The sequence below is a fragment of the Misgurnus anguillicaudatus genome, chromosome 21 (genome assembly GCF_027580225.2).
Source record: "Misgurnus anguillicaudatus chromosome 21, ASM2758022v2, whole genome shotgun sequence".
In the NCBI taxonomy this organism is placed as follows: Eukaryota; Metazoa; Chordata; class Actinopteri; order Cypriniformes; family Cobitidae; genus Misgurnus; species Misgurnus anguillicaudatus.
In genome coordinates this window covers 35,238,936-35,251,992 of record NC_073357.2, presented here as the reverse complement: position 1 = coordinate 35,251,992, position 13,057 = coordinate 35,238,936, and the positions used below count along the sequence as shown (strand labels likewise).

General features: G+C 37.5%; 1 protein-coding gene across 7 annotated transcripts in view; it reads right to left on the bottom strand.

The window, feature by feature from the left end:
• fhod1 (formin homology 2 domain containing 1) overlaps positions 1-13,057 on the bottom strand; it is a 68,356-nt gene that overhangs the window by 26,101 nt on the left and 29,198 nt on the right. For all 7 annotated transcript variants that reach the window (XM_055204967.2, XM_055204974.2, XM_055204984.2 and 4 more), the window contains exons 4-11: positions 7,079-7,146; positions 6,556-6,661; positions 5,400-5,494; positions 3,597-3,708; positions 3,415-3,509; positions 2,566-2,709; positions 2,260-2,458; positions 1,986-2,154 (exon numbers count right to left, since the gene is read on the bottom strand). In XM_055204967.2, the coding sequence (XP_055060942.2) occupies positions 1,986-2,154; positions 2,260-2,458; positions 2,566-2,709; positions 3,415-3,509; positions 3,597-3,708; positions 5,400-5,494; positions 6,556-6,661; positions 7,079-7,146 (988 nt within the window). The remainder of the gene's footprint in view (positions 1-1,985; positions 2,155-2,259; positions 2,459-2,565; positions 2,710-3,414; positions 3,510-3,596; positions 3,709-5,399; positions 5,495-6,555; positions 6,662-7,078; positions 7,147-13,057) is intronic.

Genomic DNA, 13,057 nt, shown 5'->3' with positions numbered 1-13,057 from the left:
GTAAACCCTAGAAATGGTTGTGCGTGAAAATCCTAGTAACTGACCAGATTGTGAAATACTCAGACCGGCCCGTCTGGCACCAACAACCATGCCACGCTCAAAATTGCTTAAGTCACCTTTTTTCCCCATTCTGACATTCAGTTTGGAGTTCAGGAGATTGTCTTGACCAGGACCACACCACTTAATGCATTGAAGCAACTGCCATGTGATTGGTTAATTAGATAATTGCATCAAGGAAAAATTTAACGGTTGTTCCTAATAATCCTTTAGGTGAGTGTATAAAATACAAAGAAACCTGAAATAATTACACAAATAAATTAAAAGGATTTTCTCATCAACATGCTGCTCTAAATCTGTATGCAAGTCCTTTTCTGATGAACACAAAAGAAGAGATTTTGATAAATGATGGTAAGCACAAAGCTGATTGTAACCACTGACTTCCACAAAAACAATTATAATGGAATTCAGTGGGTATCGCCAACTGTGTGCCCACCATCATTTCTCAAAAGATCTTCATCATCATTTATCACAATACTTCCATAAAACTTGTTTTCCTACTATGGATGTCAACAGTAACGGCAGCTGTGTGCTTGCCATCATTTATAAAAATATCTTCTTTTGTATTCATCAAAATAAAAAAACCCATACTGGTTTAGAGCAACATGAGGCTGAGTAAATGATGACAGAATTTTCATTTTTGGGTGAACTATGCATTTAAATTAACATATGTTAATGAGTAATGATTTTTAACCTCAGTGATAATTTTCTTTCTTTGGCTAAGAAACAGCTCTGGCCAGGTACATAGTGCTGCAGGCATTAGGAAGGTCACCTGTAAAGGACTTCTGCAGCAGTCTGGAGAACTGATACTCATCCTCATTACTCATACAGTACATGCTGAGTAAGGCAGAATGCTGAAAACACCTCTTGTGCCACTACAGTACTTTATATAGGTCATACTTTTGGAAATACAGAACGACCGAACGAATGACACAAAGGTGCATCTATACAACTTAAAATCTCCTAATAATCAGCATTTTTTATTTCAACTTCATTTTTTTATGTTTTTAAATGAATTACAGTATGGTTAATACAAACACTTTACAGGGGACAAACAGTTGCTGCAAAACACCACATGGCATAACATCAAGAAATTCAGGGCTGTGCAACAAACATTACATCAATCAGAACATGCCTGCATAAAATTGCAGGGATTAACTCAATCACACATTCATTCATGCAGGAAACATAAACACACACACAGCTAGAAAAAAACTTAAGATTGCTTTCCTCTGCCAAATCTCACCATCTAGCTGACATCCAGATTTAAAACAGCTTGTAAACATCAGTGACCACCAAATGACATTTATAATTGCAAAATGTTCAGTTCTGATTGATAATATTAATACAGAGTGAAGGATGAAAGGCAAGCGTTCAGTAGGCTACACTGCCACATAGTGGAGAAGAATTGCATTAAGGAATGAAATCTTGGAACTTGTACGATTTTGTTTTGGAAATAAACAACCGTAATCCAATTTTCATTTCAACTCAGAGTCATAGTAAGAAATCTTGGGAAATAAAAAATAATTAATAAATAAATCTAAATTGGAATGCATGCCCACACACACACACACACACACACACACACACACACACACACACACACACACACACACACACACACACACACACACACACACACACACACAGACACACAGACACACAGACACACACGTTCGTATAGCTATCTTTGTGAGGACACTGACAGACATAATGCAATCCCTAACTTTAACCATCACAACTAGGTGTCTAACCCTAATCCTTACCCTAAACCTCTACATTAGCCCAATTCAAGTTGATCCAAGCCTTAACCCTCAATCAGCCTGTCCTCACTTTACTCTCTTTGTCCTCACTCCGATGGCCTTACAAAAAATTGTTTCTTACAAAGACAGCTGTACAAGCACACACACAACAATGTTAATACTCACAGGTTTTGTTCTTGCTCAGATGCAGCGGACTCAGTTCCATTTGGCAGCAGTGGAAGAGGTGTAGTGGGGGAGTCATAGGGTATAGAAGAGGGACTGCTCAGGTCTGGACTGCCAGGTACAGGAGATTGAGAAGAATCTGACAGCTGAGGAGAGGCAGTGCGGGTTACCTCTGAAAAATAAATAAATAAATAAATAAATAAATACATACATACACACAATACATCAACACACAGTTTAGGGCAGAAGGTGCATGAAGTATAGGAACTGAAGATACCTGCAGTAGGACTCTGAGAAGGGCTGAATACAGTAGGAGAGTTGGGCCGAAAGGAGGAAATGCCTCCGTCTGAAAGATTGTTAGAAGAAGATCGCCGACTCCTTCTGCCCTCCTGCTCGCTGGGTGTGAGTTTTCTTCTGTCCTTTCGAACGTTCGGTACCCCTTCATCAGTCTCTCCATCCTCACACTTGAGGGCATTCTACATAATATACAACACACAGATTCATCTTACACAAACATCTGCAGTCACATTTTAGAGAGTTGACAGACTTCATACAGTGTGTTTCAGGTAAATAAGGATTTTACCTCATAAATAGTGAACTGTTGTTTGAGATCAGCCTCGATGCCACTGCTAGTTATGTGTTTTTGGACAATTGCTTCCATTCCCAGCTTCTCAAAACAGTCTGTTACATCATAAAATGAGTCCTGATCGGGAAGAGCAGCTAGAGTCTGTGAGGAAACAGAAAAATATGATCTTAAAGGGCATCGAGGAGTAGCATCTCGACACAATTACAAAATAAAGGAATTACGTAGAGTACAGACTTAAAATGTGATGAATGATATCAAAAATCGATTTTCTATTTAAGCCATTTTGTCCATTCTAAGCGTTTCTGTAGTTACTAAGTTTTGCCTTAAAGGGACACTCCACTTTTTAAGAAAATATGCTCATTTTCCAGCTCCCCTAGAGTTAAACATTTGATTCTTACCATTTTGGAATCCATTCAGCTGATCTCCGGGTCTGGTGCTAGCACTTTTAGCATAGCTTAGCACAATCCATTGAGTCTGATTAGACCAATAGCATTGTGTAAAAAATAACTAGTAGTGATATTACGCACTACTGGTTACTTTCAATAGGGCAGCTTTTAATTTTCCGTCGGTCTTAGTACACAATGTAACTACAGAAGAGTCAAGTTTTAAATAGGAAATATATCCAAACTCTTTGGTTATTTTTTAGCGCGATGCTAATGGTCTAATCAGATTCAATGGATTATGCTAAGATATGCTAAAAGTGGTAGCGCCAGACCCGGAGATCTGCTGAATGGATTCCAAAACGGTAAGAATGAAATGTTTAACTCTAGGGGAGCTGGAAAATGAGCATATTTTCAAAAAAAGTTGAATGTCCCTTTAATAGGGCAGATAAGCATCTTTATGTACCTTGTTGATTAGGGTCATGGTGTAGATGCGCAGCTCTGTGTCGGATCCATTCTTACCAGACAGAATATCTGTCAGGTACATCCAGGGCTTCACACCTGAAAGATGCCTAGCTCTTTGAGCACTCTCTAAAATATTACATACATCACATAATGAAGCATGACAAATTTAGAGGTGTGTTTAACCTCTCTTCCCATCCACAATGTTGACAGCTTGAATAAACAGAGGACTGTTCGACTCGGTGTATTCCACAAACACTATCAGCAACTTCAGTGCAGTCTTCACAACCAACCGGGACTAGAGAGAGAAAGGGGGAGAGAGAGAGATCTTCAAACAAGATGCACTTACAATCCCTAAACAGGAGATGGCAGCATTTAAACTAAGAATAAATGCTCACTGAGTTATTTAATAATCAAGAATGTGTAAAGTGTGTAAAAGTGTTTTTAGTCTAACATATGCATTACAGTGAATTATCTACGTCATATCTTTGGTGGTACAAAGACCAAATGTGGTTTAGGCGTTTTCTCTAATGACTATAATACTTTCATTCTCCTGTCCCTTTCACTTCCTTATGTACATAGCATATGACTTCAAAGGATGACTAATATTTTCAATTTAAATTGTGAAATACAAAAACCTCAACAGATTCACACTACACTGATTTGTCATTTGCTTCTCATTGGCACATTACGACTCTTGCAAAACAACACACACACACACACACACACACACACACACACACACACACACACACACACACACACACACGGAGCCCAACTGGTGGCAGAAAGTGACAGCTCTGCAGTACTGTAGCTGTGTGAAGTGTTTTAGCCTTAAACTCTGATTTGTATGGATCCGGTGTTCTGTCGACGTCTGTTTCCCTTTAGTTTAATGTTTCTTATTTATATCTTATCTAATTTTCTTATTGTTATTTATAACTTTTATATCACGTTACGTTTATTTTTTTAGAAAAATTTAAAGTTTAAATGACTTGGCTACTGTGCATGTATGTAATGTATATTTATTGTTCTTTATTGGTAAATTAAAAATATTTTTACAGTATGAATCCCTAAAATACATATAAAAGCAATACTATCATGTATTCTATATAATACCATTTATTAAATATTTATTTAATTTATTTAATAATTTTCCTGTTTTTTTTATTATTTCTTCCCTATATTTATAGCATACGTGTTTGTTCTAAACAAAAATGTTGTTATTATAAAACTATTGTTAACATACAAATTAATATGCATAGGCCTGTTTATATAATAACACTTTACATCACCTGTGTGTTATATTTATATATTTAAGTATATAAACAATATTTTTAGAACAAACAGGAAGAAGACATTAGCTAAGATATAAGGCAAAAAGAAATAATAGAAAAAGAAAAAATTATGAAATAGTTAATAAATGCTTTTTCAGTATAACCCATTCAAATCTTTTTAAATAAATGATAAACGTAACAAGATGCAAACGCTATAAAAAACACATAGAGGGAACAGACTTCGACAGCACACCGGACATCTTCTCTAATTATTTTTTTATTCTAACTATTGAAAGATTTTCAGATGATTTTATTACTACAGTCTGTCCAATTAAGGGCTTATTGCAACCATAAACAATTACAATTATCTTCAAATGGTGTCTTCGATGATGGTATTCTATAAAAATGAAAACCATCTTTTTTGGTATACCTATTTTGACACTTAATAGCACAACAAGACATTTTCTAGCGAGTTATCTTGCTTGTTTCACTTGTGTCTAATGCATTTTCACTGTTTTTCTGCCACCACATTGCGCATGCAGCTGGCAGTGACATTACTGTGACGTCCTCCACTCGCAAAAGGTCTATAGTGTCCATCAGATGCATGTATAAACATAACTACTACAAGTCTACATTAACTAATAAACAGTTGTAAGTATTTTCTGATATTGTGGTGTGTGTGTGTGTGTGTTTGTGTTTGTGTTGCGACACTCACCAGGCTGCCACTCAATGTGTACAGCCACTGTACAGTCTCGTTGTGGTTTATTACACCGTTCATTCCGTCCACAAACAGCATGATCTGACTGAGAGCTGTGGACAGAGCAAAACCGGCATGACCTTATGAACCTAGCGATTTGTCCTTAAGCTTTCCTGTTTGGTGGTCTAATTCCAGCCAGTGTAAACTTCCTGTTGCGAAAGGCCTACTTGCACAAAACTGTAGAAAGTCCTTTGTGCTATTTGAGGAATGCATCAAAGTTGTGAAGTATGCTTATAAATGTCATGCTGTTCTACAATAAACTACTTCCAGAAGAAAATATCAAAAGGTCAAAAACATAAAAACTTAATTTTTTGAGAAAAACTTTTATTTAAGTCTGCCCGTGCTGTTTATCTTTACCTTTTTTAACTATTTGGGTGGTTTCCCAGACAGGGCTTATCTTAGTCCCAGACAAAAATGCATGTTTGAGCTGCCTAAATTTAAAAACACCTTGCACTGACATATCTTAACATATCAGTGACATATATTGTTTTGACTGATGATCCACACCTATAATGTTGGTTTTGGAATATACTTCATTGGTTTTCATATATACCGTCTGCTTTGACATGCAAATACACATTCAGACCGCTAATAGGCAGCATTCATGTGTGTAACCACAGTAGCAATGAACCAGCCAAAGAAGAAGAAGAAGGAGTTTGTCGTGTATGATTTGAGAAGGACAGCAGTGAAAAAGGTAAATAGACAGCAACTTTTGTTGCAGTTTTAGTTAAATCACTTCTCAACTTGGCCCATCTTTGTTCTTACCGTCACAAGTGGAAATGCCTATGAAGAAGTGCGACGCAGTTTTTTTACCTGACGGAAAGGGTTCAAGTGGACCAATCACAACGCTTGCGGTCCACGTAGAACGGACGCGCTGTTAAAATTTTGGCGAGGTGCACGTCAGGCTATGCAGAGCTACGCACAGCCTACGGATAACCTATGGCGTAGCTACAGCGTAGCTTACACACGACTATAACTTGCACTTAAACCCTGTCTGGGAAACTGGCCCTAGAAGAAATATCTTGATGACTAGTGACTGAAACATGGATAACTTTACATGTAACACTTTTCATGTTGCATATATGTGAAACAAGATACAGCATTTAGCTCAAACCTCTGAGGATGTAGTTCTGGTAGTTATGATCTGCCTCAGCACCAACTTTAATGAAACAGGTCAAACCTTCAGAGTTAACAAACTCTGGAACCAGGTCCTTATCATCCTGTGTAATGCAAAAAATATAACGTCAATTAAGAACTGCATTGTGTGTTCAACATTTGCTAAATATTTTGCATAAACGTTTTATGGATGGGACATTATGTATTACGCATAGCACTGGGGACATTCAAGTAAAAAAATAAACAAGCAATTATGAGAATATTCTCTTTAATTGGGGTCTTCATTGAGCAAGTTAAGGCAAAAGGTTATTCTGTTAGAACCTGTCATCTAATGTCGTGACACGTCGTGATTATGAAGTACGACTGAGCTATTGTTACAGTCCGTCAGTTAATTTACTCTTTATATTTGCAGTACTTGTTTTTGTTCCGTTCTGGTTTTCATTATCTGTGACATCTTACCAGCCTCATCCACACCTCAGGTTTCCTTAAAAACTTGCTGTGTGTGTTTCATGTCACTTTACCTGAAAAAGCTGCTTTAAAGAAAACAAGGACCTCCGAAGCTCAGGACCATGAGAGTTGTACAATTTTTCTGTAAGACAAAAGAAAAGAGACACCAAAATAAGTCTTGTTTGTTCATTACAAAACTATTAACAAAGACAACAATACAGTAACTTGTTGCTAGGAGGCAAAGATTGTAAGATATTATTTCAGTGACGCACGTTGAAAGAGCATCTCATTTATAAGATAAGACTACATGAGCCACCCTGATTATTTCTGTACTGTCATAAAGACAAAATATTTAGTGTCCACACCTGCCACTCATTCATTTCACTAGATGTTTCAAGGTAATTAAATGTAATGGTAAACCAACGTTAACTATTTGCATTGTGAAGGCATCATGCATTGCGTTTTAGGATGTTTCTTATTAGATTAGTTTATATGTTTAATGGAAAAAAACGACAAAGCAATTAAGAAAAATCAAAACTGTGTAGAACAAGAGATGAGAAATTATTTAGTTGTCTATGTCTAAACCGTCTAAAATGTAGTAAATACCTTTTACATATCTAGCACAGGACTAACAGGTTAGTCATGATTCAAAAAACATGAAAAACAATCAACTTTAATTTTTTAAATGTAATGTACAAAAGTAAAAGCCAATAGCTAATAGTCAAAATAACTATTGGTGAGTATTAGTTAGTCCCACTGTGAGAAAAATCAGGTTTTTATTATTGTTTATATATGTCTATTTAACACCATTGCAGAGTATTTTCTCCATAAAAGGAGGCAGTCTTATTCGTGAGGTTTAAAAATCGCGTTGGTTTCCAACGCCACAAACATGTAACCAATCATATGAACATATTTGATGTGATAAATGGAACTATGAATTCTGCTGTCTACCAAAAAAACTTGAAGGACAATTTCTGGCCATCTGTTTGTGACCTCAAGCTAAAGCAAACTTGGGTTCTGCAGCAGGACAATAAACCAAAACACACCAGCAAGTCCACCTCTGAATGGCTGAAGAAAAACTAAATGAAGACTTTGGAGTGGCCTAGGCCAGTGGTTTTTAAACTGGGGGACGCAAGATGGTGCCAGGGGGGCCCCAGTTTTATGACATTTTATGAAATACATTAATTTATCATGAATTCTGTGTAATTAAATCTAAAAAAATAAGGCTACTAACCAAAAGCACTAATTTTTTGTATAATTTAATGTTTTTTTATTAAAATTTTGAGTTTTAGAACAGTTTTGTCACAAATTTTCTTAGGGGGCCGCAAAGGAATGTACCTTATACAAGGGGGGCCGCACCCTGAAAAAGTTTGGGAACCACTGGCCTAGGCAAAGTCCTGAACTTAATCCTATTGAGATGTTGTGACATGACCTTAAAAAGGCGTGTCATGCTCGAAAACCCTCCAATGTGTCTGTTACACAACAATTTTGCAAAGACAAGTGGGCCAAAATTCCTCCACAGCGCTGTAACAGACTCATTGCAAGTTGTTTGCAAACGCTTGATTGCAGTTGTTGCTGCTAAGAGTGGTCCAACCAGTTATCAAGTTTAGGGGCCAAGCACTTTTTCCACACAGGGCCATGTGGGTTTGGATTTTGTTTTCCCTTCATAATAAAAATCTTCATTTAAAACTGCATGCTGTTTTGACTTGTGTTATCGCTGATTATTATTTTAATTTGTTTTATGATCTTAAACATTAAAGTCTGGCAAAAAATAAATTCAGGAAGGGGGCCAACCCTTTTTTTTTCTTTCTTTCTCTCTCTCTTTATTTCTATCTTTCTTTCTTTCTTTCTTATTCTTTGGCTGAATAAAAACATCTATGGCTGTATTCAAGGGAGAACTGGTTAATCCATAAACAAGTTGGGGGAGGGGCAATTTGGTATCTCAAATTCACCTGACTTGCATGTTTTTGGCCTGTGGGAGGAAACTGGAGTATCCGGAGTAAACCCACACTGACACAGGGAGAAAGGGTGTAAACTAGAGTTACATTCAAGCTCTCTTAAAGCATAAAAGAAACTACTGTGACAGGTAAAACTTTTACATATGCTATTATGATGCTCAAAAATTAGTTTTAACTGATACAATTCTTGATTACAGGGAGCCTTTAAGTAACTATATTATTTTACAAGTATTTTGCAATTATTTAGTGACCAAACTAAAACTCTCTTAATACAATTCTTTCAAAGTTTTGTATAAACATTCAACAGCTTATTCAACAGAATGCTTTTCCAGCAACGCTTTGGATGACATACATTGAGGCAAGTTTGTTAACCGTACGTTAGAGATGATTGTTTGTATGTATTTCTCGCTCTCTTTCTTTCTTACTGTCATTGTGAAAATTTGACAATTTACCATTTACCTGTCGATACACAAACCTATTGCATAAACACTGTTACGCCCCTTAACAGGACCTTATCACAAAAAAATGAGTGTGGATAAAATCCACAATGAAATTGAAAAAGAGTGTACGCATCACTGTGAAGGTCAAATATAGTGTACATATATTCAGACATGAAAGGCAACACAAACATACACCTTTTTGTCCAGCTGTTTTGCATGCATGCATCTACTTTGTGTTTCTGTGCTAACAAATAGAAAGCAACAACAGATGTACTTGATGACTATTCTTAAACAGTAAAGTCAAGCCATACACTTACAAATGCAAAAATTTTTCTTTTAGTTTTTTACTTGGGAAAACTAAAGACATGCGTAATAAAGTCATTCTTCGGTCCGCATCATTTGTAAACAAATTTGTGGTGTGTCACTGTACCCTGGGCCTCAAGCTACTTCGTTTATCTGTTTGCCAATGTTGTGCAACTTTGATTTTTCCAACTTACAGGTTTTGAGTCTTCCACAAAGTGGTGGAGGTAAAATTAAAGATGCAATTTGTATTATCTGCGCCGCTAGATGGTGCCAGATCAAATCAATAACAATGACGTTGTTTCATGACGCTCTGAAGCAGCGTGGAATTATGGGATTTGTAGTCTTCAACTCAACCGCTGATGGCCATCAATCAGACGCGAACGAGAAATCAATTTGACGGATAAGGTAATCAAGTCTTATAAATGTTGCGTTTGATGACATCGTTTATTTCATTATGTACGTTTATATGTGATGTTCAAAACAAAATTGTTAGTCATAGATGTTACAGTATTAGTCCAAATTCGATGGTTAACACAGCACAGAATTAAGTTTTCAACTTACAATCTACAATGATTTTTCACATAATGTATTGACGGTACAAATCTTATTGTGAAGTGTCTTAAAATGACCATTTATATTGCTGTACAATACCTCTTGATGTGCATATCGTCTGCGGGAAGACGCGCTGATTACAATCTACACACTAATGTTGTCATCAATATAATAGCATACGTTTTTTGAAGGGTTATGAATCAAAACAACTCACCCATCACGTAAAACACAAGCAGGATCAGAATCTCTGTCTAGTTAAATGTTGTCGCGAAGCTCTCTCCTTCCAGATAATGCAACACCAAATTGATCCTCATTCTTTCTTTCGTTTTGTTCCAAACTCTTCTTGGGTCGTTTGGTTGGCCCGTATGCTTACGGGAGCTTTCTTTGCTGACACAACCAGCGGAAGACGGTAAAGAGTAATCCATAAGTCCATAACAGGGGCGTGTCTAGAGGGGGGGCATGGGGTGGCACCGCCCCCCTTGGACTATGATTGGCCTCCCCTGGTGCCCCCCCTCCAATCTCATTGGGCCAGATAGATTTACTGTCAACCTGAAAATTCCCACTGCACTATTGGACCAGAGAGCTGTCAATCACTGTTTGATTTGAGACTCGCGCGAAGACGAAGCGAGCACAGTAGTTGCGCGTTTTTAAAACAGGAGGAAAGAGACACAGTGACACCCACCGCACAATTGGACCAGTTGTCAATCACTGTTTGATTTGAGACTGATTTGAGGAGGGCGCCCCGCCACAGACTCAACACTGGCACAAATCAAATAGATTTTCCATGATTACCATTTACATTTTATTTTACTATTTAAAACGGCTTCATGTGCTTTTGCAAGCGCTCAGCAGCGCCTCTCTCTCCCTCGCGTGCACGCTTTCTCACTGCTGCATGCGGAACCTCGACAGTGCCTCTCTGACACTGAGTGAAGGAGTTAAAAGTTGGCGGTGTTTTCCACCTGGGTTCCTCCGTTGTCTTTTCACGTAAAAGTTAACAGTCAACAGATGTTACTGACAGAGAAGACGGTTGATCGAGTATTATGACTTAACGAAAGGTTAATATTTTCCCAAAATCCTGATATGTCAGAATGTTACTAATACCAGCTACACACAATGTAGATAGCCTACTTAAAGAGGCCCTTCCACATAAAACCGTTTTTACTTGTATTTTTTGATATGTGTTAGGTCTATGTGTGTTTGTATTGTGTCGTGAATGTGAAAATTAACTTTCGCCTCCTCTGTCAGCTCTAGCCACTGAAAAGAAATAAGCGGAGAAATCAGGTCAGTTTGAAACTCTTATCAGTGTGACGTGGAACTGATCGAGGTCATTAATATTCATGAGCTTTTCAACTTGAGCCCACGCCCACATATTACGTGTAGTTGAGTTAGTTTTCATAACAAGTTACAGCAAGGATGGCTAAACGTCAACCGTACCGTAATCGGGCCATTGTTTTTCGTCGAGAGACATCATTCCTATTAAACGAGGGAATCATAACAGTTGCTACATGGATGTTCAGAAGAACGCTGGATTTGAAGAGAGACTGCGATTAAAAAGCGGATCCGGACAGAATGGCGCAGCTTATGTGAGTAATGCACTTTAGTACTATGTTTCACTGTAGTGGCCGGTGTTTTCTCTTCCGAGGGACGCGAATTCATGCTGCACACACTTTGAAAGGGTTTATGATAAAAGACACACACGCGTGTGTGCGAGTAAAACACTTTAGTACTTTGTGTCACTATAAAGTTCTCTTTAGAATGACGCGATTCACGCGAATTCATGATGCACACGCATCGAATGTGATAAAAGACGTGTGTGTTTGTGCGTTTGTTACACGTGTGGCGACAGGGTTTGTGTAAAAGACGTGTGTGTGTGTGTGTGTGTGTGTGTGTGTGTGTGTGTGTGTGTGTGTGTGTGTGTGTGTGTGTGCGTGCGCGCGCTGCTACACGCGCATCGAAAGGGTTTACGATAAAAGACACGTGTGAGAGTGTGTGTGTGTGTTTGTGTGTGTTTTTGTGCGTGGGTTTACGATAAAAGACATGCGTGTGTGTGTGTCAAAAGGGTTTATGATAAAATATGCGTGTGCAAGAAAGACACTGTGTCTTAAGACACTCACTTAACATTAAACTGATTACACATGAGATTAAATTGAAAGTTAGTTTGAACGAAAAACTGTTATCCAATAATAGCAGTGGGTGTTTACTTCCAAGTCGTCAATGCAGCCCGCCCATTAAAACGGATCACTTCTCTAACCAGCCTCAAAACCAGGGTACAAAATAGCCTATTACTTATTGCTTTTGATGTTTTTGGATGTAAAAATCATGCAAACATCATGAGTAGACCTCAGACAACAGTCTAAAACAATAAAAACGCCAGAGGAAGGGCACCTTTAAAGGAACAGTTCACGTAATTGAAATGGTCATATAAACTTGTTTCAAACCTGTATGAGTTTCTTTCTTCTGCTGAACACAAAAATGAAAAGAGTTAAGAATGTCGGTAACCAAAATCAGTTGATGGATCCCATTGACTTCATATGTAGGTACAAAATAACATGCAGTCAATGGGGTTCATCAACTTGCTGGCTACTAAGATTCTTCAAAATATTTTATTTTGTGTTCAGCCGAAGAAAAACTCATACAGGTTTGAAATAACTCTAGGATGAGTAAATTATGACAATTTATTTAAAGTGAACTATTCTTGAACAGAACTGTTGTTTAATCCATGCAAAATACCAAAAATTAATACCATCTATATTAGAACATATGGCATTGCACAAGATTTTGGGAACCATGCTTAATATTT